Here is a 27,230-nt window from a genome sequence, read left to right on the forward strand (position 1 = left end):
CCATACTCAGCTCTGTTTCAAAGGACGCCTTTCTGTGGAGCCATGTGGTATATATACGACAAACCACAAAGCAACAGGAAAGTTGAGCGGGAACATGTGACAATTACGTGGGATTAACCTATTCAATTGAATGGTGGACGCTATGTGGCAGAAATAAAATCCTGGGAATAATGAGAAGAGGAGGAAGGGGGGAATTATGATTTTTTTCTTTCTGGGACAGTATGGTGACGGGGGAGGATGGTGGTGGGTTTGGTGATGAAAAAAACAGGAAACTGGGAGATGAATTGGAAATTACACTCCCTGTGTGTGTTGTGTGGGCTCAGAGCAGGGAGAACTCTGGGGGCAGCAGCAACTGTGTCCCCATGGCTCACATTGGCTGGTGTTGGTTTACAGTGGGGTCGGGGGAATACACATTCAAAGGCCAAAACCGGATTTTTTTTTTCCGTCTGTAAAGTTGGGCAGGGACAGAAATTGAACTCTACACTTGTGGGAAAAAAAGTTATCAGATACATATTCTAATTACCGCGCAACTCTAATAAGGTATTTATAGTGCTTCTATAAGCCTTATGGAAGAGTGTATCGCTTTCTGACAATATGGAAGTTGGTCAGTATCATCTGTCACTTTTCACCCATTAGATGATCATGGGTGGGTCTAAGACCTAGAGGGGTTAAGGATCAGGTGCTCTCCAGAGCTTTTTTTGCGAAAGGCATGAGAATCAGCCAGTAAAATAAAGGGGGAGGTCAGATTGCTCATCTATTGTGATTTGCTTGTTTTAAATTCCTCCCTGCTAATGTCTCTCTCGAGGCGCGTGTTGTTTAGTGTTGGGTCAGGGCGTTCAAGATGGATCTTTATTTGAATGATCGCATGGATCTGTTTAATGTCAGTGCAGTTCCAGATGCATGCCTTGATAAGGCTGCAACAGGCTGTTGATACTGTACACACTGGTATGTTGCTTGCTCACCTTTAAGCTGAATAGCATTCACACGCAAAGTTTAAGCCTGTATTCGTGATGAAGATGAGTTCAAAATGTACAGCCCAGGGTTGTTAAATTAAAAGGCAATTGTACTGAATTACATTTCATTAAAATGCACCTTATTTTTGCTTTCACTTTTTTCTAATATGCATTTTTTTTGTTTGCTGGAATCAAAGGGGTACTAATATTTAACATAGACCATGGATCCTTACCAGGGCCTGTAATGACCCAGCTGACGATATCAAAATAGAAATACCTGAACAGAGCAGTGTGTCTAGAGGCACAAAGATAACATTTGTTGTGGAATGTGCACAGTGAACTACACATTCCCCACAGGGCATTATTTCACTTGGGAAGGAGGAGAGTCCAACCCTCTGGGTGAGAGAAACTCCTGGAGCGTGAGGAGCTGCAGAGTGGGAGCTACGCTCATCAATTAGAGGAGGTCAGAGATTCCGGATTTTTAGCCAGGAGTCGGCCAATAAAGCAGACACAATGAAAGATTGCATGTTGGCTGTGGACAAGCAAACAGGGAGGAGATGGAGCTGCAGCTGGTCTCTCGACACCAGGGGGTTCCAGAGAAAGACGAGGAGAAAAAAAAAGCGAAAGGGGGCGCAGGGGGGTTCATGGCAAGGAAAGGATACTTTGAAAAAAATTCTGGCCTTTTCCTTGAACTCTCTAAGGGGATTAAGGGTTTAATGAACTGCCTATTGGGAGCCAGCTATAGGCAATGGAGCAAGGGAGGGTGGCTGTCACAAGAGTGCTCATGTGAGGGCGGGCCCTGCGTCTATTAGTGGAAGAGTTTTATCAGGAGGGCTGACCTTAATAATAGAGGCTAGCGCCTCCTACACAAAACATCCTTCACAGAGTTAACTCAACTGAAACAGGTCATTTAGTTTAAAACGCTTGTCTGTCTCCCCTCTTGTGGATGAATGTAAACATTTTTTGAATGAAAAAACTTTATTCCACAAAACATACATGTAGTTTGTTATGTGAATTCAAGTTGGAATTGTTATGCAAGACATTTACTGGTATAACAAAGATATCCAGATTTCAATTAAATCAGGAGGGGGGGGAGGATTCAGGTGCAACCAGGTTTAACCTTATACAGTCCTACAACAAACTTTTATGCAAGCTGATGCAAACTTTATGCAAAAACTCTACAACAATGTGATAAGGTGATAACATGGCTGAGTGCATACTCTGTCTGCTGCTGTTGTATTTTGTGCCACAGCATCACGATACTGTTCAATCTAGGCTTTTCAGGGTTGGCTTTTTTTTCTTCATTTTCCTTTAGAAACTTGTTCTGTAACTTGTTGCTTCCCAATGTAAGGCTCAACAGGTGAGAAGCAAAAATGTGCCCGCGTGTGTGTGAGAGAGAGAGAGAGAGAGAGAGAGAGAGAGAGAGAGGGATGGGTAGAGAGAGAGATAGAGAGAGAGAGAGAGGGAGAGGGATGGGTAGAGAGAGAGAGAGAGGGAGAGAGAGAGAGAGAGAGGGATGGGTAGAGAGAGAGAGAGAGGGAGAGAGAGAGAGAGAGAGAGGGATGGGTAGAGAGAGAGATAGAGAGAGAGAGGGGGGGGGGTAGAGAGAGAGAGGGATGGGTAGAGAGAGAGACTGAGGTTCCACACGGACCTCGCTCTGCGCTGTGCACTTGCCTCCAGTGGGTGTGGAGGGTGGAGGGAGGAGGAAGACGGACGGAGCAGGGGAGGGCAGCAGAGGGAGGCACACACCGACACCTGGGCTGGGACACTTTGGAGTGCGAAGGGGGACAGGCGGATCTCGATGGGGAGGTCTCTGTGAAGCGGCAGCCTACCTGTTGGAGCTCAGTGCGGGAGAGTGCCGTGCCGGAGCCGCGCCGATCGTGGACCTGTGGAGACGAGACAAAAGCGCCCTGAACAATGTCTCCAAGACTGTTCCTGTGCGCTGCCCTGGCGGTGTGCCAGTGGACGCAAACCTGCAGCGGATTTAACGTGGATGATCGGTTCCCTGTGATCAAAGAGGGGGGAGCCAAGGGGAGCTTCTTTGGATTCTCTGTGGCTCTGCATCAACAGACGAAGGGCTCCGGAAAGCACCTGTAAGTGATCGGCACTGCGCGCCTCGAACTCCGCTCCGCTTCTCCGTCGTTGGGGGAAACACGGCCCGCAGCCGAACGGGCATTACGCACCTGCTTGGGACCGCGAGGCGTAACGACAAACAACCATTTTCTGCGCCACACATTGCGCACACTTGCTGCGCAAAAACCCCGCGACGGAGCTCTGGAGTCTAAACTGCGTTGTTAACACCCACCGCCTGTTTGATAAACTGCTCTTTACACACTTGTTAAACCCTTCCAAGGGTTTCCTTCGCATCACCCCCCCCCCCCCCCCCCCCGTAAGACATCGGAGCGGTTTGAATCTCTGCACTGATTTAGGCCTATATAGACAATTGTTAAGTGTATCACAAATATGTCCCACGGGTATTCGAGAGCTGTGCAGGTGATGAGGACTCCCATGAAAGGCTCGTAATTGGAGGGTTGTTACACGGGCCATTGTAAATAAAGTTATGGTATGAGGTGCGTCTGAGCTGTGGAAGCATAAATCAATGCATAACGTTCTGGGGCAATTTTACACGAATCTCCTTTTTTTAATTTCATTTTGTCTTCGGCCGACATGTCTTGATGTATCATATAAACGTGTCTTTGTTGTTAAGCGATAAAGTTTTTTTCATAATTCCTGTGAAACAGCTGGGCCAGGTGAACTTATACGCAGCTCGGAGCTCACCTGAGCTTTCAAGGTTGTCATGGAAAATGAACAACTAACAACTAATAACAAGTTATTTCAGATCAGTTTATGGCTTGTCATATTAATCTTTTACTACAGTATATAACCATTGAGGACTGTCCTTATATAGTCCACCTACCCTTAGGCTTTCAAATTCAGCCGAGACACAAGGGAGTTTGTATTTCGCAATAAAGGACGTTAATTTGCCTGAAACACTGGTATGGGTTGTTATTACCAGGGCATGGATGCTCGTATGGATTTAAGAGCGTTTGGGAGGATTAACATTCTTGTTGTTGGAATAGTTTGTGTTCGAGGACACATCTTTCCTGTCTTCCTATTCAGCGCCTTCTATGAAAGCCCCTCAAACTGTATCATTGTTTAGTGTAGGATTTCCCTCGGACCAATTACAGCGGCCCCCCCTCCTCGTCCTTCCGCATCCATGATCACACAGCGTGTTCATTGCTGTTATCTGTGTCCTTGTTCTGCTTTGAAGAGCAATGCAGGAAGAAAATTGCAAACCCGGGCCCACTTCCTCTTGTGTTGTCACCAGCGAAGGGAATGTGTATGTAAGGTTTATAAGGCCTGCTCTCTGTCAACTGGTGAACTGGTGTGCATTACAGAGGTGTTCCCCAGCTAATAGAATGGATAGCAGTGTCCATCTGACACAAGATCAATGTGCCATCTTGGCCCTGGCCCCAAAGGGACAGAGTCACTGTCCACAGACTGCAACCCAAGAAGGGGGACGCAAGGCTGTGGTAATGAGACTGGAGGCCTGTTGGGACAAAGAGGATGTAAAAAGTCTCATTGTTCTGTCTGCAAGGGAAGAGGCCAAAGCTAATGTGTGCTCAGTTCTACTTTATGAGCATCATACAGTATCTTTTACACCAAATATGACCTGACCATAAACCTAACCTGCTGATGGCTGAAGGTACATATTTAATGTACAGAAAAAAGAGAGTGGAATAGATCTTTTCAAGCGTATTTCCAAAATTGCAGGGTTATTTCTTTTAATTTGAGGAACACACTTTTGTTTGTCTTGCTGTTTAATGTCAGCGTGGTCTGTTTCTTAATTTGAAGGAGCCAGATTATATCAGATTTAAAAAGAACGAGGAAACATTTGCCCTCTCAGGCAGAGTTAGTAGTAAGTAGTTAACATACACACATGCAACCAAGAGCTCTTGGAACTCAGAACTCTGAATTTCCTATCGGTTCAACACAAGGATTCATGTCTCATTAAATGTAGGAATTGTAGCGTGTTCATTTGCTTCAATAGCACCTCCTGTTTCACGAGTGCCCTCTCTATCGGGCTAAACTTGTAATCTGTGGGGCCACCAGTTTTCACTAAAGACTGTCTTCCAGTAGTCAGACCTAGCTGTCCATGTACCCTGTGATCCTGTCAGGACACATACAGTAAAAATGTCTTGGTGGCGAATCCCATGTTTGTTGTTCTGCTTTTACAGTCCCGTCTGTTTCCTCTGTGTTGTCTGGCTTCTTTTGTGGCCCCATATCTGTCTCGCGGCACCACAGAGCTGTTTTCCCCAGGTTTCCTCTCATGGAGCGAGCAAGAGTGGGAATATTTGAAAAATGCAAGAACTGTGCACATAAACCAGTCGTGACATGTACACGTAGATTTTCAAAGTGGCTGTTCTTTCTTCATGAATTAGTCAAACAGAGTCCAGGAAAAGAAAAAAGTGAAGACAGAGAGTTACCACTCCCAGTTCTACAATTAAGTGAATGCAATAAAGTTTTTTTGCATCTTTTAAGATGTAGGCTATTATCGAATTAGCCTGAATCTAGCAATGTATCTTGGCTCAGCAGAAGCAATTAAAAAATGTATTGGCAGCTATTTCGAATTCTGGGAGCCTACATGACCAATTAGTTGACTAACTTAGTTGGGGAAGGGCTGCACCAGAATAAGCTACCTGAGGCCAATATGTACAGGGCATTCACTCCCCCTCTTCTCTTTGAATCACCCGTTTAAAAAGAGCTTCTTTTTTGTTCTCTGTTGTAGCGGGGAGGAGGAACTGGGCAGTCAGCTGGCCACCTATTGGCTCTTCCAGTCCCCTGACCCCAAGGTATGCCTGGAATGTATTACCCTTCTCTGCACAGTCACAACCTGCCAGGTTTCAGGTTGAGACAAGACAGGGGTGAGAATGATGACTCTGGGGACTGCTCGGGAACACTTCACAATTCTCTCACCAAAACTCTAGAAAGCAAAAAAAAAATTAAAAATTCCATGCAGCCGACAAAAATCCCTTCATTTTATAGATGGGAACTGCCGCGATCCGAGTAAAAGATTTTAATTCCTCTGACTCTGACTGATGAATATTTAATCAGAGTTGAAGTGCCTTTGCTTTTCCAGCTCATCTCTGTCTGACTGCTGTGGCCCGGGGCCATGAAAGTCAGCCATTTAATTTGACAGTGCCTTCCCCTTTCTGCTGGGAGGTGCATATTAGATTGGTCGACCGGCTGTAAGGTTTATAGTCGCAAACAATCGGATGTTCAGTTTGAACATGCACAGGAACATGCTCTGATGGAACTGAATACCCGCTGAGGGCTCGAAATGTGGCTGCAGAGAGTTTGCTCCCTAAGCTATGAGAGCAAACAGCTCAAATTCATGTGAGCTACAGCGCGTTCTCACAGCAGGAAGAAGTATGAATGAGTCCTCAGCCTGGAAGTATGGCATTGTGCTTGGTCTGTGAGCTTTGAAAAGCCGTTCTACAGCACTGTGAACGATGTGCAAAGGACTCAAGCAGCATAATACTCAAAAGAAGATTTCTGGAGTACAACATCAACCGAACGACCTAATGTGTAATATTTCATTACAATATGTGGCACGGGCTAATGTAAATGACGCAGGTGTCCAACTTGGCCATGATCCAACATTCCTCGTCACACAAAGTGCAAGTGGTCTTTGCCTCTGAAGTAGGTCTGTCAGAGAACCAGTGTCACACCGCAGTGAAACATTTCCGATAAGAATCCCATGTTGTGTATTAGACCCTCATACATGTCTTACGCGAGAGCCTGTCGCGGAAGTTGTTACTCTCTTTGAAAAGGAAGCATTACAAATTCCATTCGATGGACATTTGTTCTTCATACTACATACTTTGCTGTTACATATGCACTGAATTTTGTTTTATATCTGTTGAAGTTGTATTGTATATAACTATCATGTAGACTGTAAAGAAAAATGGGCGTAGACTCCGGAAAATGAAGCCAATGCGGAAGTGCCTGAAGCCTGTATTCTCTCAAATGACCAGCAGTGGGCGACTCCACTGGTTGCAGAAAGAAGTCAGTTTCTAAAGAAGTCTATGTGGAAATGACTCTACTTCTCACTTGATCCATAACGTCAGTACACATTTTCCCAAGGAGTTTATGGTCTCAACCGCTAGTTTCAAGTCTTCTTACAGCATTATGTTCATTAAGAAAATTATGATCCCATTTAGAGTATAATAGACATGCACTGGGGCGTGGACACAGCGTGATTGACAACTAGTACCGTCCAATGGATGTAGATCGCAGGTGTAGCTGGACATGCAAAGGACGGGCTCTCAGTCAGACTACCCCAACTGCTCCTCCAAAAGAAGTTACTTCTGGTTTCAAAAAAACCCAAGATGGCGCTGGGCATAATGCTAAACTCAAGGTATCGAAACAGCATCACCGTGGGTTGCCACTTGATAACTATATTTTATTAAAACGCGATATTGTTTTCACTGCTTTGGAAGCTACACAAAATACTGTGTCAAATGCTAAACCCCTTACAGGTTATATGACAAAACTTTAACAGAGCTTATTTGTTTGAATCAAGTAAGTAAGTTAGTTTTTCCTTAATTTTATGGTTTTTATTGCTGGATACCTTTTTATTTTAAGATGCTCTTTACAGACTGTGTGTCTATAAGTTGTAATTAAAGGATTAATAATCATTTACATTTACAAATGCTTTATTGATTAAGAATTAAGAGAGTATTTCGAACCAGGTTTGTACAGTAGTTGGGGATTATTAAAGGTTTTAGACCAAGATACGTAAACAGTACAAGACAAGTGCATGTTCGTCCATGGTGACTGGCCCTAATCTTTGTGCTATTTATTGCCTGTATCCAATCCGTTGGTAATGGCACGGGGTTGCATTTTGTGCAGCAGCAGAGTGAATGACAGCGTCTAATAACATGTTGAAATGGATTCCAGCGGGACCTCGGGGCCTCCTGCTAATTTCCACAGAGGAGATCCTCTATGGTGGGGCTTTCATTGGCGATACCTGCAGCGAGGACTGTTTCTGTCCTAACAAAAATGTAAAAGATCCCCTTTTCCCCCCCTGGTTGTACAAATGCCCTGAAACAGCATGGAAAAGCTGGTGTCGCTGGCCTCTGGGCTAATGATGGTTACCTGTAGCTAGGAAAACTATATGCTTGTGAACCTTTGTCTCTTCAGGCCATTTATCATCTTTGAAGGGGAAATGATCCTGAAGTATTGGTTTACACTTGGTATGTGTATGCAGAATTCAGCGTATTGGGGTATCTCGTGGTCCTTGAGAATACGTAATCTGCTGAAATTATTTTTTTTAAATGCCCTTTAACTATTTTCTACGTAGTTTAGTGATAAATGGCGAAATAACAATCTTCTCCGGTAGTCTTTGATTGGAGGTTTTCCAAGTTTCAACAGGTAAAAACTGATGTTTCATGCACACACCTGCACCGCTTTTATATAAGCTGAGTAATATGTGAGTGAAAAACTTGGCACTTAGCAGGCACGCTACCACTGTTGTTCTCAGCTCTATTATAGCTGTGAGGTATAGTCCACCTGTAAACCCCCAAGGTCTCTCTCTCTCCCCCCCTCTCTTTATATGCAGCAGGGGTCAAAATGTTAATGGCAATACTGTTACTGATACTGTGAGTCTCTTGTGAATTCTGCTTTGGCTGCATGATGTGAGTCTGCAGGATGAATGTGTGCTGGTGTGATGTGGGGTCACTGACAAACATCCAGACTGAGTCCAGCTGTGCGTGCATGTGTGCGTGCGTGCTTGCGTGTGTGCGTGTGTGCGTGTGTGTGTGTGTGTGTGTGTGTGGAGCAGTGGAAGGCAGTCTGACATCATTCATCCAGCGACAGCAGCAGACACCGGGTGGCCATATAGTAAGCAGCCCACCTCCGGACATAAGCCAAATTAACATTGTCCTTGTCAGACATGGTTTTACTCGGTGCTAATGAAAAGTGAGTTAGTTTACTATCGGGGGACGACCTGCCATGTTTAGTTTGTCGCACTGGGTTTAAATAAGTTTGCTCTCTTGTTACTGTTTCACCCGTGGCAGATGGTGGTCCTCAAACAGGATGTTTGCCCAGCTGTGACACCCTGATAGACTGGTGTTCATGTGTGTCTGTGTGCAGCGAAGGTGCAGAGCGATATTTCGTTTTATTCAACACAACCTGTTGCTGCGTGGCATTTCCCTCTTTTGATCAGCAGGACGATCGTCAAACATGATGACAACAGTTATACTGTGAAATGTCGTACGAGGCTTTTGGAAATGGTAAAAAAAGATGAAAATGTAGTTGTATTCTTCTGCCTGTATCCTACCAGTGGGGCCTTTTTTATTGTTTTTATTAAAGCAGAAATACACAACTTTATTTTGGCTTAAAGTTGTCATTATAATGTTAAAACTGATAGCACAGTGTAATGGCTATGGACCATCCGCGCTTCTATTGGTCCCCTACCGGCCTTGCTTTCACCAATAATTATTGTCCTAATTCATCATCATTCTGACAAAGTTTAACTTGGAAACACTATGTTATTCATGTTTTAGTTGGAAAATCATATAGTTAACACACACACACACACACACATCCTTATTGCTATATTAGTTATGATATACCATAGTTTTCAGTCCTTGTGGTCACAGCTCACGGCACACAGGTGCTATTAGTGAAGGTCTGAGTGACTAACACTTCGCTACTTGCAGCAGGTCGATACTGTCAGGTCACTGTTTGTCCAGAGACGACTCATCCGTTAGCCGCGTTCATGCACGTGCAGGCACATCGCTAGTGTGGCAACAGCAAGGCGTGCTCGCTGTGAATAGTATGACTGCAACGTGCGTCCTCCACCCCACCTACTGCTTTGTGAGACTGTTTCCTGAAATGACAAAGAACTGGGTTAATCAGAGTGCAGTTGTAGAATAACGAAACCAGACCGGGAGCTCACACACACACACACACACACACAGCTTCACATGTGCACGTGTTCATCATGTGACTTAACGTCCCCTTACTGTACTGCGGACACCGCTGTAACACACTGTGCCTAAATCAACCATCCTCTCATCTTTCAGTTAAGTCATTACGAGTTCCATCCCGGCCCTACTCCTCTTGTCCCCATGCTTAATTCAATCTCCAGATTGAGTCACTCCATTCAATATTATCTCCATTTATTTGCTCAGTGGGTCTAAGTGGCAGTGTTTCCCCCGGAGTCACTATGAGTTGCCTGTAGTGCGATAGCTTTATACCATTTTGACAAATATCAAGGACGCAGTGAAGGCGAATGTGTTTGTGTGTCTGCGTGCGTTAAATGAATTTAGAATTGAGTGTGAGGATTAATCGCATTTTGTGCGTCTGTTCCTTGCCTGTACTTGTTTGGTAATTTTGTGTGTTGCAATGAGAGAGAAAAGCCCTTTGATTCATATTCACCTTAGTTTCACTAGAGTATTCTTCAACATGCAGATGCATCTAATAACACAGAAATAAGTCCTAGTTTTGTTCCTATCATGACAGTGATGTCAGTCATCTAAAGTGAAGGTGAAGGTCTGTTTCTCACTGTTATCCAAAACAGTTTACATGTACAGAAGGCCTTTTCTTTTCTTCAGCCGATTAACTCTCTGCACAGCCATTTGAAGACAAGTGTGGGCTCTGGCTGTGTGTTATCAAACTGTGAATATGCACTCGAGCTCCTGAATTTAATCAAAGGCAGCTACAGCATTTAGCAAAATGACAAACCAACTCATGTGCACTTTTATGTGGAGGAAATCCTCATACAGAGATCAGTTAAAAGTTTTAAAAACAGTTTTACAGATCTGTCCATCCAATCCTCTCTCTGGATCCTTGTGCAACAGCACATTGTAACCAGGGGCAACAGTTACGTGCGTCGCCTTGTTTCCAGTGGGTTTGTACGAAAGCAGCCTGAAGCGTCAGATTTTTGATTGCAGAAGAGGAAGACCTGTGGCTGCTCCCTGTGATGTAGTAGAGCAGGGTCATGACTGGTTCAGAAAACTGAGCTTGGTTGTGTTTTTTCTCAAAGAAGTTTGATTCACCGAAAGAAATTATAGTAAACTGTTCCAACATTGTAGAAAGAGTGATTCCTGAAATACAGAGATATCGGACTAATCATGAAATTCTACTCAAATTGTATATATTCTACATCTTCCCCAGAGTTAAAGGAGTTGCCTTGCTCATAGTGAAACACAGGCCCTGAGGTTCTCTTACATGTGGTTACAGATTCTTTCTTTTTCTCTGCCCTGAGGGGCCACAGCCACACCCTGTGACAAACAGGTCGCCCTAAGCCTTTTCCGGACACATGATCAATCACTTGCGTAAGGCAAAAATATACAAGCAAGCTGACAGAAATTTATCTAATTCTCATTTCAATCAATCTCGCCGTCTTTGGCACCCACTTTCACCTATCATGTGTCTCATCGCAGTCTTGTTCAGACTGGACCCAGATGAAGATGAATGAGGGTGCACTTTGCTCCTCTGTAAACATGACCGCACATTGTCTCTTCTTGTTAGTCCCACTCGAGCCTATGGGATGGAGGGAAGATGTCATCCAAAAGGTTTCAGTCTTCTTTGATTAAGTTGGGTTTTCTTGGTGTTACTCTGAGTCTGGAATAGTCAGGTACGCTGGAGAGTATGAGAAAATACAAATTAATTTGAACGTATCAAACCGACTGATCTCTGTTTTTTTGCCCTCTTTGTCTTTCTGCGAGACAGGGAGCGATCACCCTTTTTGCCCTCGTCCTAGCCACCGCCTCACTTTTTCAATACCTCCCGCTCCTGTGTTCTCGGTTCAGTCAGAGGCTTCAGTGGGATGAGATGAGTAGATACGTTTATTTGTGTAAAACACCACTGCTATCAACATGAAAAAGCTCGTCTGACTTCCTTCCTCTGGAGAGTTTCTTATTCCTGATTCCAAGAATGCAGCCACTCTCACCTTAGCTGGGCGTGTTTGCCACAGTAAATGTTTGGTTTAGTCATCCGTCCGGATCCCTTCGTAGGTAGAGGGGGGCGAATTTCAACATGTCCTCGGAGTTGGAATTCAGCTGCTGGGTGCCCCTCTTCCCTTCCCTTCCCTTCCCTGGGCCACTCAGCATGTTTATGAGGCGGTGATGAGCAGGGAGGTAGATGGGAGGAGAGCACACATTGTTGCAGTTGCAACAGGACAGGATATGAGATGTGCTGTCATGAGTCACCAGTTTACAACTCAGGTTGTGGTCATTTTCATGTTCGGGGGGTTTGAAGACTGAAATCCTTTCAAAATCCTCTCACATAAGCCGAAAATCGGTTCACAAATCGGAGAAAAAAAAAGCTTTTTAGTGGAATCTTTTAGTCATTATGGTAGCAAAGCGAATTCATGCTTCCCCCTTCCGCCTGTCAAGCAAACTAACTGGCTGCTGGCTATAGCTTCATATGCACCATACAGACATGACAACTGTATCAATCGTCTCATCGAACTCTCTGCAAGAAAGCAAATGAACGTATTTCCCTAAACGGCAAACTGTTCCTTTAATTCAAGTGTTTCCCACGTCAATTATAAGACTGTTACACCAGCTTTTAACAGGCTGAAAAGTTGTAAAAGCTGCGTGTAAAACCTGATCAATCTGCAGGGCCGACTCTCCACAACAAACACAGGTGACCCGTGTGACTCTGCTGGGACAGTAAGACGACGGGGTGTGTGTTACGAGAGCACGTCGAACTCTCTCTCCCCCTGGTTTGCTACAAGAAAGCGCTCTGCCGACCGAGATTACCCAAGCCTCCCATTGAATCATGTGTGATTAGCACTGGACTTTGGGCCCCGGTCCTCCTCATTCGCTATTCAGTGCGAGCAAAGTTCACACCAACCGGTCTCTTAAGTGTTTGATAGGAGCTTTACTGTGCGTTGGCCCTGTTATTTCTGGTTACTTCATGCCCTACGTTATGTGTCTTGGTTTTCCCACAACGGTGGCTAACCTTGTGAGTCTGTGCTTTGAGACACAGCTGAAAAACACATTGGGTGGCCATGACTTTTGATTCACCGGCTATAGTAAGAAAGGCAAGCCATGTAAGTGCCTACCGTCTCACATGCTTACATTTTCCGTAGCACACACACACACATGCACACTCGTACTACCACTGAATGATTACCTGAGTCACAGCCACTTCCTCCCAGTCCACTGAAAAGTGCTGGCCCTCAGAGGCCAGTTTGCCTCTTTCTGGTCGTTTCCACCCAGGCAAGATGAGTGATTGGTTGCGGACGATGAACATCTGGAAAGAAGGGCCAATTGTACCTGTTGCAGGCATAAGCAGAAAATATTCATTGTAAAATTTAACGAGTAGTGGTTAGCACCTTCGCCTCACAGCAAGAAGGTTCTGGGTTCGAATCCCGGTTCAACCAGGGCCTTTCTGTGTGGAGTTTGCATGTTCTCCCCGTGTATGCGTGGGTTCTCTCCGGGTTCTCCGGCTTCCTCCCACACTCCAAAGACATGCAGAATGGGGTTAGGTTCATTGGAGACTCTAAATTGACCGTAGGTGTGAATGTGAGAGTGAATGATTGTCCGTATCTGTATGTGGCCCTGCGATAGGCTGGCGACCTGTCCAGGGTGAACCCCGCCTCTCGCCCAATGTTAGCTGGGATTGGCTCCAGCGACCCCCCGCGACCCTTAAATGGATAAAGCGGTAGACGATGAATGAAAAAAAAATGAAATTTAACGATGTTATTGTGGTCATAAAAAAGCAAGAAGACACATTCTGGATATACTTTCATATAGTTCTGTACGTCTGGTACCAATTTACTTGTTCTCCTTCCTGGTTGTAATGAAGGGTAAAAGTTACCGCTGGGCCCTGTAGATGTTCTCAGGTTTAGATTGCAAGTATATATGGGGGCATTTTGTCTACATAAAGGTGGTGGTAGAGGCTGGTACACCACCTCACTCACCACATGGATAACACTCCATAACAGGAGTGATACAATTTAAAAAAAGAATTTACAGAATCTATTCGACAATTTGTCATGATTCAACTCAGAACAATAATCTATCTTCACGTTAGAACAATGCAGCGTTGACTCACAATGACCTCACTCTTAAGTCTACAACCATTATCTGAATTTATTCCTGCTTATCAGTGCGTATGAGGAAGGTAGCTACCCCGCAGTTGCCGTCAATATACCCACAAGCTTGACTAAGAGCTTGACTCACCATTCTCCACTTTAACCTCGAGCCACGAGCATTTTCAGAGGTTTTGGATGAAAAGATCGACATTCCTCGCATATATACCACTGTAGAATTTCCCACATAGCACAGCAGACCATGTGTCACACACACACACACACATGAACACACACACACACACACACATACACGGAGAAAACAGGACTGTCTGCACCTTCTGCCTACAAAGTGGGCCTAATAAATCTTGTGCTGACAGTAAATAGCGTGTCCCAGCGCAGGGCCTGGCGGTGGGGGTAATCCCTATACTTCAAAGTTTTGTGGTGTGTTAAAAGGTGCTGATGTAGGGAGTGTCTGGGTGAGTGGACAAAAAGATCAGGTCCATCACCAAAAGGCTAGTTTGCGTGTCTGTCTTTGTGCAAGTGGTGCCCAGGCTTGTTACGGGTCATGCTCTGACTGCTCCGCTCGTCCCAACTTCCACCTTTTTGTGGAACTGAATACATTTTCAAAGTCTCAGTGTCATCCTTGACAAAATTCATATATTTTAGAAGGGCAAAGTGTCACATTGTTAAATGCTGGATTGAAGAAGAAGTTGTTCAGATCCAAAAACCTGGAACATGAACCTGCAGAATACCTCTGCTGTGTTGAGACCAGCAGGATTATCTGTGAAATCGTCTCACTTCTTTATGTTGCTGCTTCTGTCTCTGCTTTGTATTGTCTAACAGCATGTCACGACTCTGATAAGATCTGCCCGTAATAATCTTTTTCTGCCTCGCTCTTTCTGTCTGTCTCTCTCTCTGTGTGTGTGTTCAGGCTTCTTACAGGTGCACCCAAAGAGAAAGCCACATCTTTAAAAAATGTCAATGAAACTGGTGCTGTCTACTCCTGTCCCATTACCACTGACACCGCCGACTGCTCCAGAATGGACCTGGTCAGCACAAGTAAGTCACATGCCATCAACATGCTGTCAACATGCCGCTAGAACTAGATAAAAACAAAGAAAAAACACAAACATTATAAAATGAGTTTCATGCAATTCTCACAGAAGATAATGATCAAGAAAAGAACAGACAAAAAGCTCCACGATGAAGCTGTAAGCTGTTAAATTCACAGATATTCACATCCTCTTTGACATATGTCACCAAGCATTACATTCCCAATTATTCATTTATCAAATATATCCTTTGATCAATTGTTAAGCTCAAAACTCATTAAATGGACTTAATCTGTATAAGTGACTCTGATGGCAGCTACATGCAAGTAATATAGTAAAGTGTCTCAGCACAGGTCATGTTACTGAGTGGATGAGTAGATGAGTCAATGAGTTCCCTTATCACTAAATTGAGGAAACAACGTGCAAATGATAATCAGATGACTTCCTCTTTATTCACTGAGGACAGAGCGAGTGTGAGAAAACAATCTCAGAGCCTATACTCCCCAACATGTCCTGTTCTATGCAGGATCATTTACCTTCACCTGCATGACGAACTCTGAAAGTGCATCGTTTCTGAATTGAAGGTTATTAACTGATAGACTTATTGCTGTTCCACAGCCCCCCCGGAGGCTTAAACATACAGTTAGAACTGTAATGAAAGGATTCTTCATCTCTTTTAATGTTGAGCTCGAAATGGCTGTTGCTGCAGCCACAGCACATTTTTGAGGTTAATATCTGTCAGGGCACGATCCAGGCGGAATTATGCTTTACTGTTTGGGTTGGTTTTTCTGTGACTGTGATCATGATAATAATCATAATAAGTGATTTAAAAAAATAATAATAATATGACAATAGAAACCTGGTTGTTCGGTTTTGACAATACTTTCTTTTGGAAAATATAAGACAAAATATGTCCATGATCTGGATGTTAAACCTAAATCTGGATTTAGTTTTTTTTGCTCTCTGTTTGCATGTTGATAGTAACCTTTTAAACCCTGTAATGTAATTGCCAATATTTCCGCCAACCCTTCTGACGCATTCTTAGCAAATCCTTCTGAGATGGTGGAGGGCATGTGGCTGGGGGTGACAGTGGCCAGTCAGAGGGACCAGCTGTCGGGACGCGTGCTGGTGAGATGACACTTCATTTTACTGTATTTGTCGGTGTGAAAGGTTACATTTGTACAGAATATAGTATATTTTACTGTATAACAATGAGGGTGATGCGGAGTGAGAGGAAACCTTTAAAATGTCATGATTCAAAATTCATACTGTTGTCCCAGATGACACTGTGCTTGTTGCAATAATTTGTGAATCAGGATTAGTAGAGTCATCTAGAACATCCTAGAATACACACACTCTTCTCTGGTGTCCAGGCGTGTGGACATCGGTACGTGAAGATCATCCAAAGTGGCACGGAGGAGCAGCGGCGCATGGTAGGGAAGTGCTACGTAAGGAGTAATGACCTGACCTATGACCCAAACGATGATTGGCAGACTTACAGTTATGAGGTCTGCAACCCCAACTTCAACATGGAGCTCGAGGGCATGTGTAACATGGGCATCTCAGGCGGCATGACAGACACTGATGTCTACATCGGTGCCCCTGGCAGCTTCGTGTGGCAAGGTGGGCACTGAAGAGTTAACTCCAAAAAGAATGTGTTTGGCTTTTTCATTTAAATAATGGGCAGGTTTTCACAGACGGATAATAAAAACATCCAAAGCTACCTAGTGTTAGTCTGACACCAGGATTATTCTATGTCTGGGAAACTTGTTGATTGTGCCTCAAGCAGATTTTAACGTTGTTTTCTCATCCTGCTTTTATTTTAAAGGAAATGTTCATGTGACATGGAGAGATCCGGATCCACAGAATGCTTGGGACTCTATAGGCAAAGGCTTTGGCCAGATGAAAAGACGATACAGTTATATTGGTGAATATACAGTCGTCGTTGAGTGTGTTTTTGCATCGTGTCATTTATAAAATCGTTGGATAGACCTCTATTACCTTAACAGAGGGACATAGCAGTTTAACAATGACTCTCTGATGCTTTCTGCCACAGGTTATTCAGTTCTTGAGGCGAAGAATCTGTTCAGCCATGACAACTACAGTGTAGTGACGGGGTCTCCCAGGGACGAGTCCAAGGGCTCTGTGGTGTTCGGGACAAAGACTTACAACGCCATTGATCCGGTGCTCATCATCCCCGGGGAACAAGTGGGCTCGTACTTTGGAAGCAGCCTGGCTGTCACCGACCTCAACAATGACGAGTGCGTTTCTCTACATTTGATAGTGTGATTGTAAAAAATTATATTAAGGAAGTTATTTCTTGTTTTAACCTCATACTACACATGCATGGAATCAAAGAAATTTGTTTTTTTTTAGACACTATGTCCTTAGTTTGACAGTAATCCCAAATGTCCTCCTGACATGCTTCATGGTTCGAATGCTCTGTAGCTGTGATGTGCCCAGTTATGCAGAGAATGTATGACGCTGATATATATGTGAGCTAAGATGGCAGGAAACCTGTCCTTTCAGTAGCTCAGATAAGCCCTTCATCATGACATCATCATGAAATCATGTGCCACAATGTAATGCACGAGTTCAACCTTGATGGATATGCGGGACTTGAATATGTACGGAATGTTTTGTTACAATTACAAGGATTATAAATATAAAATGGTATAATAATATGTATTCCTGGATGTTTCCTTTCACCTCTGTCAGCTGGAATGACCTGATTGTGGGTGCCCCCTTTTACTTTGACCGTATGAACGATCATGGTGGAGCCGTGTACATCTTCATGAACGAGAATGGATCTTTCCAGAAGAAGGCCAGCATGGTGCTGAAGGGCCCGGCGGCTTCTGGGTTTGGCTTTGCGGTCGCTGCCATTGGTGATGTCAATCAAGATGGATTCCCAGGTACGTCTGTGTACGCAATTTAGGTGAAAAAAACAATGATTCAAAAGTCAAAAATAAATAAATAACTGCAACCAGACCTACAGGTTCATTGATAAAAAATCACTAAGATTGAAATGAATGAGGCAAGGACTTGAAGTCCATTTTATTGATTGGATTTTTTTCTGATCTGCTGGTGTAGAGGGGAAACATTGGTTTAAGACTTTGTATGATTGTTTTAATGCACAGTTGCTACGCAATTACCCCAGCGGGGAAACATAATGGGCCGAGTTGCATTTCAGTCTGTTTTAAAGCTGTATAAAATTTCCTCATTGTAATGTGGAGCATTACTGCCACCTAGAGGGCTAACACGCTCCATACACTGACCTTTCCTAATCTGTTTTCAGCAGCCTGCATTTGCCTGTTACCTTGAGATATTTAATTCTGCTACTGTCTGCAGACTTTGCAGTTGGAGCTCCATTCCACGACACAGGGAAGGTCTACATATGGATGGGAAGTAAAAAGGGAATCTCAGAGATGCCCAGTCAGGTAATATCTGACTTTATGCCATGGATGCGCCTCAGGCATAGTCGCTCAGGGCCCAGATTTATTGTTTTGTATGTATTTGTTGCAATCTGTAGGTGATTCAAGGAAAGGCAGTCGGTAAGGACATATTCCAGACTTTTGGCTATTCCATCAATGGAGGACTGGACATGGATGACAACGGTTACCCTGACATCTTAGTTGGCTCACTGGATGACCGCATTGCCCTGCTCAGGTAAAAAAAAAACTGGTTTCGTTTTTACATTCCGTTAAAATATTAGTACATGTCTAATATATCAAGAAAGTTCTGTGAACTATGGGCTTATGAAATATTTTAATATATTTTAATAAACCCATGCTTTTAAAAAAGCAACATTGTGAAGGACAAAGTTTTCAACTGGTAAATTTTTTAATATACAAGATGGATTATGTGCAGTATAGTCAGAACTATTGCTTGTATTTGTCTCCGGTATAAATAATAAATAGGTTTACTTTTGTCATGTGATGATATAACTTACAATTTTATTCATTCTTTGTGTGTTCAGAGCTCGGCCAGTCATCCACTTAGCCAAGGTCTTCACTGTCGAGCCTAAGATTGTGGACCATTTACAGTGTGGAAAAAACCCATGGTGAGATGTCACCTCAGAATATCTCACTCTAAATTGAGCAAATTCTCATTTTATCTTTTAAAAAAAAATGTGTTAACATCTGTTTGTGTTTTACAGTATTACAGCGACACTATGTATGTCTTTCACTCTGAGCAATGGAAACAAAGACTTCAAGAGAAATATCAGTAAGCAGTCTTCTTTTTTTACAGACTCGTAATCTGTTCATGAACCATGAAGCATAAATAAAGGCTTCAATATTGAATCGAATGCTATAGTTAAAATTTGAATAAATATCGACCCACAGGCTACTAACAAGATGTGAATTCTTTACATTGTCCTAAACTACTGTTTGATCAACTGAAGACTTAATATACTGTATGTGGTTCCACTAAAGCGGTGAAGTACACAGTGAAGGCGGACATGGAGAGGAGAAGCCCTCGAGTTCGTTTCCAGGACAATTATGGTGACTCCTACACCGGCTTCCTGAGTCTGCCCTCTTCCAAGTCCATGTGTAAAACTCTAACCCTGTTTGTAGTGGTAAGATTTCAACAAATTTATGCTATGTATGTGTGTGGCAATTGTGTAAATGTGCTTTTTGTTGACTGAAAAGCTGCGGTTGCAAGTCTTGTGCATTTTTGGACTGGTGTTAAATTCCTGGGATGAATTTACAGGAGCCCGTGAAGGACAAACTGGAGCCAGTGGTCTTTTTCCTCAACATGTCCTTGCATGAACAAAAACCCAAATCCAGACGCTCCCTGCAGAACCTGGACTCCTTCCCAGTTATGAGCCAGGAGCAGAAACTCACCCAGAGAACTGAGGTGCAGTGTTGTGACGTATTCATAGACCATATGTTATATAACGCAGATTGTGAAGCACATGTATATGTGATGGTCCCTCTATAAGGTGTGTTGTGATTTTTTCCTGCAGATTAGCTTTCAGAAGGAGTGTGGCACAGACAACAAGTGCAGCAGCAACCTGCAGCTCACAGCCCAGTTCGTTGACGATGACAATAAGCCTTACCCAAGGTGAAAAGAAATTCTGAAAATGAATCCTTCACAGAAACCCTATTTTAGATTGCCAAGAGTTAGATATGACGATCGATTCCACTGTCATGACTGAAGCTACTGCCAGCAGCTGTTAAGCATAACCGTAACATAAAGACTGTGAAGAGGGAGGTAACACATTGTATCTCATTTGTTTAATCCGACCAGTTACTTTTGGACGCAGTCAGGTTAGCTGTTTCTCCCTTAGACCGAAATATTTGTGCGTGACATTTGTATTAAAGGTTTTGGTCTAATAGAATCTTTACACCCTTTAAAGAAACAATATTTTAAAAATGAGTCAATGAATAATACGTGCTGTCTGTGTCCAGGCATGGTAAATTCCAGGTACTTCAGTTCAACAGCAATATGAAGATAGTAAGGCTGATGGTGGAGGTGACTAACTTTGCTACCGGGGGGAAGCTGGGCGAGGACGCCCATCAGGCCATGCTCAACATCACCATCCCCGACGCACTGAGTTACTCTGGCGTCAGGTCAATGGTACGTCCACTGGAGGGCAGCAGTCAACTGAGAAATGTCCATTTGTTCCTCATTTCCTCTGACCAAGTCTTAAATCCTTTTATCAAGATCACAAATTCCCGCTGTTAGACTTAGAGATTTTGTCTACCATTAATGTGTGAACATAGCACACACTGTTTTTAATATGCTGACGTATTTGTTTAGGACCATGATGTGGAATGCCGTTTGGACACCACAGTGATTTGTGAGCTGGGTAATCCACTCAAAGGCAATGGGAACGTGAGTGTGCTCTCATGGAGATTGACCTATTCGTCCTCTCCCCGAGATGGGGTTTGTTATAATTCTCAGTCCACTGCTTCGTTTTCATCATCAGGTGTCACTTGCCCTCAAGTTTGAGACAACGGGGATTAATCTGTACACACAAGAGATCGAGTCCCAGCTGCTTCTGTCCACGTAAGTGCTGCAGATTTTGAGATGCATATCTAAGGGCTAAAGCATCCAAAAGAGTTGTACCAGTTCACTTTTTTAAATTCACAATTTATATCCACATTTGGTTCCACTTGGGTCCCAGTTTAACAGTACAGCATTTTGCCACTGTTCCTAACCTTTTACTTTTTTAACTTGGAAACGTAAAGTTGCGTTTTAATTGTTAGTGGTACTGTTATTGTGGACGTACATTCTCCGATGCATTGGTCCAGTAAGGTTTGTTTTCTTCAGTCTTAGTATACAGAGTGACCTGAAGCCTGTGCCTGTGGCCCTGCTGATTGAAAACACCATTCTCCCCTCCTTCTCCACGTGAGTGCCGTTACCTAACGACTCGTGACGTACTGTATGTACACGAGAGAGCTGAAGCGCAAAATGTCACATCACATTATCTTCCGCATCATGCTTTTTGTTGGCGCAGTGTACAATCATTTCTATCTCTCACCCTGTCCAGAGTGAACGCCTTGGTGCAAACACAATTCGGTGGGACAGTGATGGGCGAGTCAGCCATGGTGAAAACCAGTGACGTGGGCAGTCTGGTGGAGTTCACCTTCAATGTGAGTCACCGACACCACTCGGGCTATATTAGACCTCCAAGACTGTACGTTGTATCAAGAATGTGTGTGCTACTCAGCCACATTTCACCCACCCCCACCCAGTTTTTGAGGCAGACTTTTAGTCTTCAGACTTTTAATATTGCAGGGGGAAAGGATTGTTATGTGAGACATGGTTTGTGGTGGAAGCATGGCCATGGGCGGATACTATTTGAGTTACAAAGCTACTGACTGTTATTTTACACCATATTGTTATTTTGCACTATGGGTTTGATTTCGTCTGAATTCCTTTTTTTCTTTTGTGCTGCTGACTATTTTCTCTACTAGGTGAATATGAGGGGGCAGCCGCTGGGAGACCTGGGGACCCTGGCTGTGGAGTTTGAGTGGCCCTTCGAGGTAGCCAACGGCAAGTGGCTGCTGTACCTGACGAAGATTGTCATCAAGGGGGAATCCGAGATGGAATGTAACCCTGCTGAAGCAGTTGTCAACGTGCTTAACCTAACTGTAAGGCTCTGTTAAAGGCGCTGGGGATGCCGTTCATGAACACAGTTAGTTGCTTAGTTAAAAAAAAATACACAAATCTGTGTCTGTGTTTGAGCTAGAAAGCCACTGACAGCGTTGATTTTCAGCCTTGGACCTTTGATATGTATCGTGTTCTTCTCTTATAATCTTTCCTACGTCGGATCTCTCATGCTTCACAGCTTTTCAGAAAATGTTGCATAATGTCAGCACGCTAACATGCTCACAATGACACATTAAGCATCTGTGTTTAGCATGTTAAAACCATTGACTGTATGTAAAAATGGACAGTGAAGCAGCAATGTGGAAATGCCTGAAACCTGTAATTTCTGGAATGACCAGCAGATGGCGACTCCACTGGTTGCAAAAATAAGTCCGTTTCTATATATGAAAAATGAACTCTATTTCTCACTTGATTAACGTCTTGGTTTGTACGCTAACTTTTGCTAAATGATAAATGTCAGCAGTTCCCATCCCAAGAGCAATGCTACATGGTTTTTATTTCTGTACATTTTTACCACCTAGATATCTTTGGGAAATTGTACTGAACTGCACTCGTATCAAGCAAGAGTAAATTGTGACTTGGGTTGAAAGTCATGCTGACGTCAGTGTGAAGTGAAGCAGTCTGAGCAGTAGGAGTAAACATCAGCACAAAAGTGGTGTGAAAATTATCTCGGACCCAAACCACAGCTGTCCAGAAATACATTTTGGAAAAAACGTGTCGCCTCATGCAAACCTCACAAAGCCCCAAATGGAAAATCGTAATTTGTGTGGCCTGCATATAGACAGTGTAAATGACACTGCTATTCTGAGAAGAATTCTGTGATGTCTTTATCAAAACCAGTAATTACGAATAACCGTCTGATGTAACGTCTCTGTCTCCTCTGCTTCCCTCTTTTGTTTTCCCTTCCCTTCGTGTCCTCCAGTCGTCAGGGAGTGGACCAAAGCGCACTAAACGGCAGATCGTGGTGGACGACACGACCCAACCACAAATCGTTGAGCCGCAGGCTACCATCTCACTGGTCACTCATCGGAAAGAGACTTACCTGTTGGTAAGAAATGGAGCCGTCTTCACGCGTCATTTGAAGTGGTAGATTCGATCGTCAGAGTGAGGTCTTCACATTTCACCTGTTCAGCAGAGAGCAGAGGAATGGTAGTGCAGCAATTTTAGATACAGACTTTACAATTCTCTGTTTCCAGTAGATTATGCACAGGGATGTTACATTATTATATACTGAGCAAGTGATGAGTTTAATCAAGTTTCATAAAATAAGAACTGAATGGCATAGTAAGTAATAACGAAAAATGTAGCTAAATCTATATTTTTTAATATTGCATGGTAATCCATCCAATATTTTTTGAGACACGTTGGCTCAACAGCACTAGCAATGGCCTACTTTCACTCATCATACAGTATACTATAGTACATCATTTTATCAATGTTATCTTCCTTGAACTCCTGTAACAATAGAACCTAACCTAAAGGGGCAAGTACACAATTCTAAAGCAATACACGTTTGTAAAGATCTGCGAACGGTTGTGTGCGCTGAAAAAAAAATCTGGCGTTTCGGCTCAGCCCTGGCTCTCTAAATCGAAAAACAAAAAAATGGTGCGGACCACAGCACACAACACTGCGAGTGCAGTTTGTAAACAACACTCGTCGACACGCTAAGAGACGTGCTCGCGGGTGGCGTTGCAACTTTTGCGCAGTTTTGGCCTAGTGGTTAGTGCGTCGGACTCCCTATACCCGAGATTGCGTGTTCGTGGCCCGGACCGTGCTGTAAAATCACAACAACAACAGAGAGAGACAAACTCTCTCCAGATTTTGCTTACTACCCCTTTAACCATCAGGGCTCCAAAGCTGTAGACTTATTACATACTTTCTGGTAATGTTGTTACCAGGAAAAATCTACAATACCAAAATAGTGTAGTTTTTCACGTGTTCACTTGTTCACAGTAATAGTTCTTTCTCGTCGTGTATTGAAGGAATGCTCCAAGGGGACAGCAAGATGCGTGAAGTTCAGCTGCCCACTGCTCAACATGACAGATTCAGCCAAGATTTACGTCCAGTCCCGTTTGTGGAACAGTACAATGCTAGAGGTAAGTTGGCCAGCTGCAGCCAAAAGCACGCACACACACACACACACACACACACAAACTAGACAGATCTTTTTCGATCTTTTTCCTTACTCGGGTGTCAAAGAATGTATCTGAAATTATGGGCAGCTACAACCTTCTACTTTTTTGATGATGACATGTTTTTATGGTGTGTGTGTGTGTTTGTGTGTGTGTGTTCCTGCAGGACTATTCCAATGCTCTGAGAATTACAGTCAGAGGCCAAGCCACACTGAAGCTCATTACAGATAAACCAACCATCAAGATGGATAGTCAGACCACCATGGTACGTAAATGATGATGATGATGATGATGGTAATGATGATGATGATGATGATGATGAGGATGAGGATTTTACCTGACGGCCTCCTCCTTTCTCGTAGTTCACGGTAGAAATAGAACCTGTGGAGGGAGTGGAAATACCATATGAGCTCCCACTGTGGATCATCATCTCAGCAGCAGTAGCCGGAATTGTACTCCTTGGAATCATTATTATTATTCTTTGGAAGGTGAGACTACAACTCATTCTACACTAATCACGTCATGTATCACATGTATCTGCAGACACAGACTTACAGTACTCTGTGGGTAATATGATAGCCTCTGAGCCGTTCATCGGACATCTATAGCGTCCATATCAAGCCATTAGTCTAACCTTTCATTTAACCCCCTTCCCCCACGCACCCTCCTCCTCCTCCTCCTCCACCCATAGTGTGGCTTCTTCCAGCGGGCCAGCAGGAGGGAGATGTATGAGGCCAAAGCCCAGAAGGCTGAGATGAAGATCCAGCCATCTGAGACAGAGAAGTTGACTGAGGACTACTGAGGCCCCCATGGGTCCCCAAACAGCACACACCAGTGGGGCTTTTGGGTAAAAACACCCCTTCAAATGGATTTTCTATGGACACCATTAATGGCAGCACTAAGCCTGGGTCCTGATTCCACTTCCTACTTCACCTTCTGTCTCTTTACACCAGCATCTTCTAGTTGCCGTAACTAACAGTTCTTCTGTTTCCCTTTCAGACTAGTACTGTGCATTGCACAGCTGATGACTTTTGTTTTCACTACTTTATCTCACTTGTGGTTCTGTTTCTTAACCTAACCTAATTTTCCTCAGCCTCTGAATCCTAAATCTTCTTTTCAAGCCGTCATTAATCCCAGCTCTCGTGCCACTTAAGTGCATCCTCTTTGATGTCACCTCCTTCTCTCCCTCTTCCCATTCCTCCAGCTTGGATTCTTTAAGCGAGCGATCTACTACCGGATGATGCCAAAGCACCAGGGGGTGAAAATTCGCAAGGCTGAGCGCTATCAATTCAATCTGGGTTTTCAGCTGGAGGAACCACAGAAAAAGTATTGGATCACCAACTGGACAGAGATGCAGCATTACTACTACTGAGGCCTTAACTTTGAACCCTGAACCACTCTGTGTCACACTGGCATGGGCCAAACAAAGAGCACTGGGCTCGGTTGAGCCACATGGACTTTGCAGTGCACGGACCATGGATAAAGCCTTCACTATGAAACTCTTTGTTTCAAACTTTTTGTTAGATTTCATCCACTCTTTCTGTGCAATATACTGAATATTTTTGTTTCAGAGATTGTAATTTGTTAAGTATTTTTGAAGAATGCAGTGTTGTATATTGGAACTGGGGTTGCATTCAAGAGTAATTTGTAAATTGTTTTGATTTACGTTGCAGGATTTTATGTACTGAACTCTGTTTGCATGTATACTATCATTTCTTTTCTTTTCTTTTTGAGCAAAGTGATTGGACATTCCTAGTGTTTATTTGCACCATATCTGTCTTTCACTCTGATTGGTTGATGAGTCGATTGATTTTCTCTATGATTGTTTCGTGCCCTTCCTGCTCAGGTCCATTTTGTGGTCAGTGGTTGAAGGCTAATAAGGCAGACAAGTTTCAAATGTACATTAGTCATTTTTCAGATCATTTTCCAACTGCACTTAAAAGATGTTGACCGGAATCCATGTCAGTGTTTTGCATAGCACTAGCATCTCAAACGCAGCTGTGGTTAAACTCTCATTTGCAGAACATTTTCTAAACTACATAGAAATATTACTTCCCTGGTTGAGGGAATATATACAGACAGGTACGGAGAAAAAGTGGTACTCAGTGGTGAATAATAACCTTTTAAAACCCAGCAGGACAGGCTTAAAATGCCCACATTAGATTCCGCTCCATTAAAGTCATCCAATCACCCCAGCAACACAGTAAAAAGAAATGGTTTTTTTGTTTGTATAATCCAACATTTGAAGATAAGATCATGGGATCGTTTGATTATTATTTATTTCAGTGTTTTGCATTTATTGCAGGAATTAATCTAGCTGGATATCTTTGAATATATCACACATAGCGAGTCGTCACAACACTGGATTAAAGAACACATGGTATTATATCTGTCTGGAGCTTTGACATTATAAGCTTCAGCATGGATAGTTATCATAAATACAATCATGAATTGCATATGTTGACAAGTTATGATAAATTAACTATTTGAGTCAATGAATATGCCATTTGCATTTGCTGTTTCACCGTCCCTAAGCTTTGTACTTTTGTCCGTAAAATGAGACTCGGATTATTTCCGAGACACTGTTGCCAACCTGCAGCTCTGGCGATAAACAGGATCAGAAGAAGACAAGTCACTGAACCATCTCTGAAGGGACTAAGTGTTGCATTACTGCTGTAGTCCACGCTACCTGAGAGCCCACAGCTACTCTGTTGCGGCTGTGGCTATTACAGAGGCTCCATTGACTCTGTGAGTAAAGAGGGAAGGGCTGAAACCAATGCACAAACTCTATTCTCTCTGTGGTCTTGTTATTATTTTGTTTTGTTTTTTTAACTGTACAGTTTCAATGTAATTAAATTGTTTTTCACAATCTGTGGAGTTCAATTGTGACCATGACATTCTGTGTTTTGTCTTGTTT

The 27,230-nt window shown here is 43.3% G+C and overlaps 1 protein-coding gene across 1 annotated transcript; it reads left to right on the top strand.

Annotated features, from left to right (window-relative positions):
• Positions 1-2,647: 2,647 nt before the first annotated feature.
• Positions 2,648-27,208, top strand: itga3b (integrin, alpha 3b). Its single transcript, XM_035612700.2, has 26 exons — positions 2,648-3,046; positions 14,942-15,069; positions 16,108-16,190; positions 16,436-16,685; positions 16,891-16,989; positions 17,119-17,323; positions 17,781-17,974; positions 18,411-18,499; positions 18,592-18,728; positions 19,039-19,122; positions 19,219-19,286; positions 19,496-19,638; positions 19,773-19,919; positions 20,029-20,126; positions 20,474-20,642; positions 20,826-20,900; positions 20,995-21,074; positions 21,339-21,416; positions 21,559-21,661; positions 21,986-22,162; positions 23,104-23,229; positions 24,164-24,277; positions 24,480-24,578; positions 24,676-24,801; positions 25,005-25,160; positions 25,518-27,208. Exons 1-25 carry the CDS (start codon positions 2,871-2,873, stop codon positions 25,113-25,115), a joined length of 3,159 nt encoding a protein of 1,052 aa, XP_035468593.1. The 5' UTR covers positions 2,648-2,870; the 3' UTR covers positions 25,116-25,160; positions 25,518-27,208.
• The last annotated feature ends 22 nt before the right edge of the window (positions 27,209-27,230 follow it).

Source organism: Scophthalmus maximus, chromosome 16, assembly GCF_022379125.1.
Source record: "Scophthalmus maximus strain ysfricsl-2021 chromosome 16, ASM2237912v1, whole genome shotgun sequence".
Lineage (NCBI taxonomy): Eukaryota > Metazoa > Chordata > Actinopteri > Pleuronectiformes > Scophthalmidae > Scophthalmus > Scophthalmus maximus.

Excerpts from the sequence above, each read along its gene's own strand:
- itga3b (XM_035612700.2), top strand. The coding sequence starts at position 2,871 with ATGTCTCCAAGACTGTTCCTGTGCGCTGCCCTGGCGGTGTGCCAGTGG. Across the intron at positions 16,686-16,890 it reads TGGCAGCTTCGTGTGGCAAG|GAAATGTTCATGTGACATGG; the intron begins GTGGGCACTGAA and ends TTTATTTTAAAG. Across the intron at positions 18,729-19,038 it reads GACCGCATTGCCCTGCTCAG|AGCTCGGCCAGTCATCCACT; the intron begins GTAAAAAAAAAA and ends TTGTGTGTTCAG.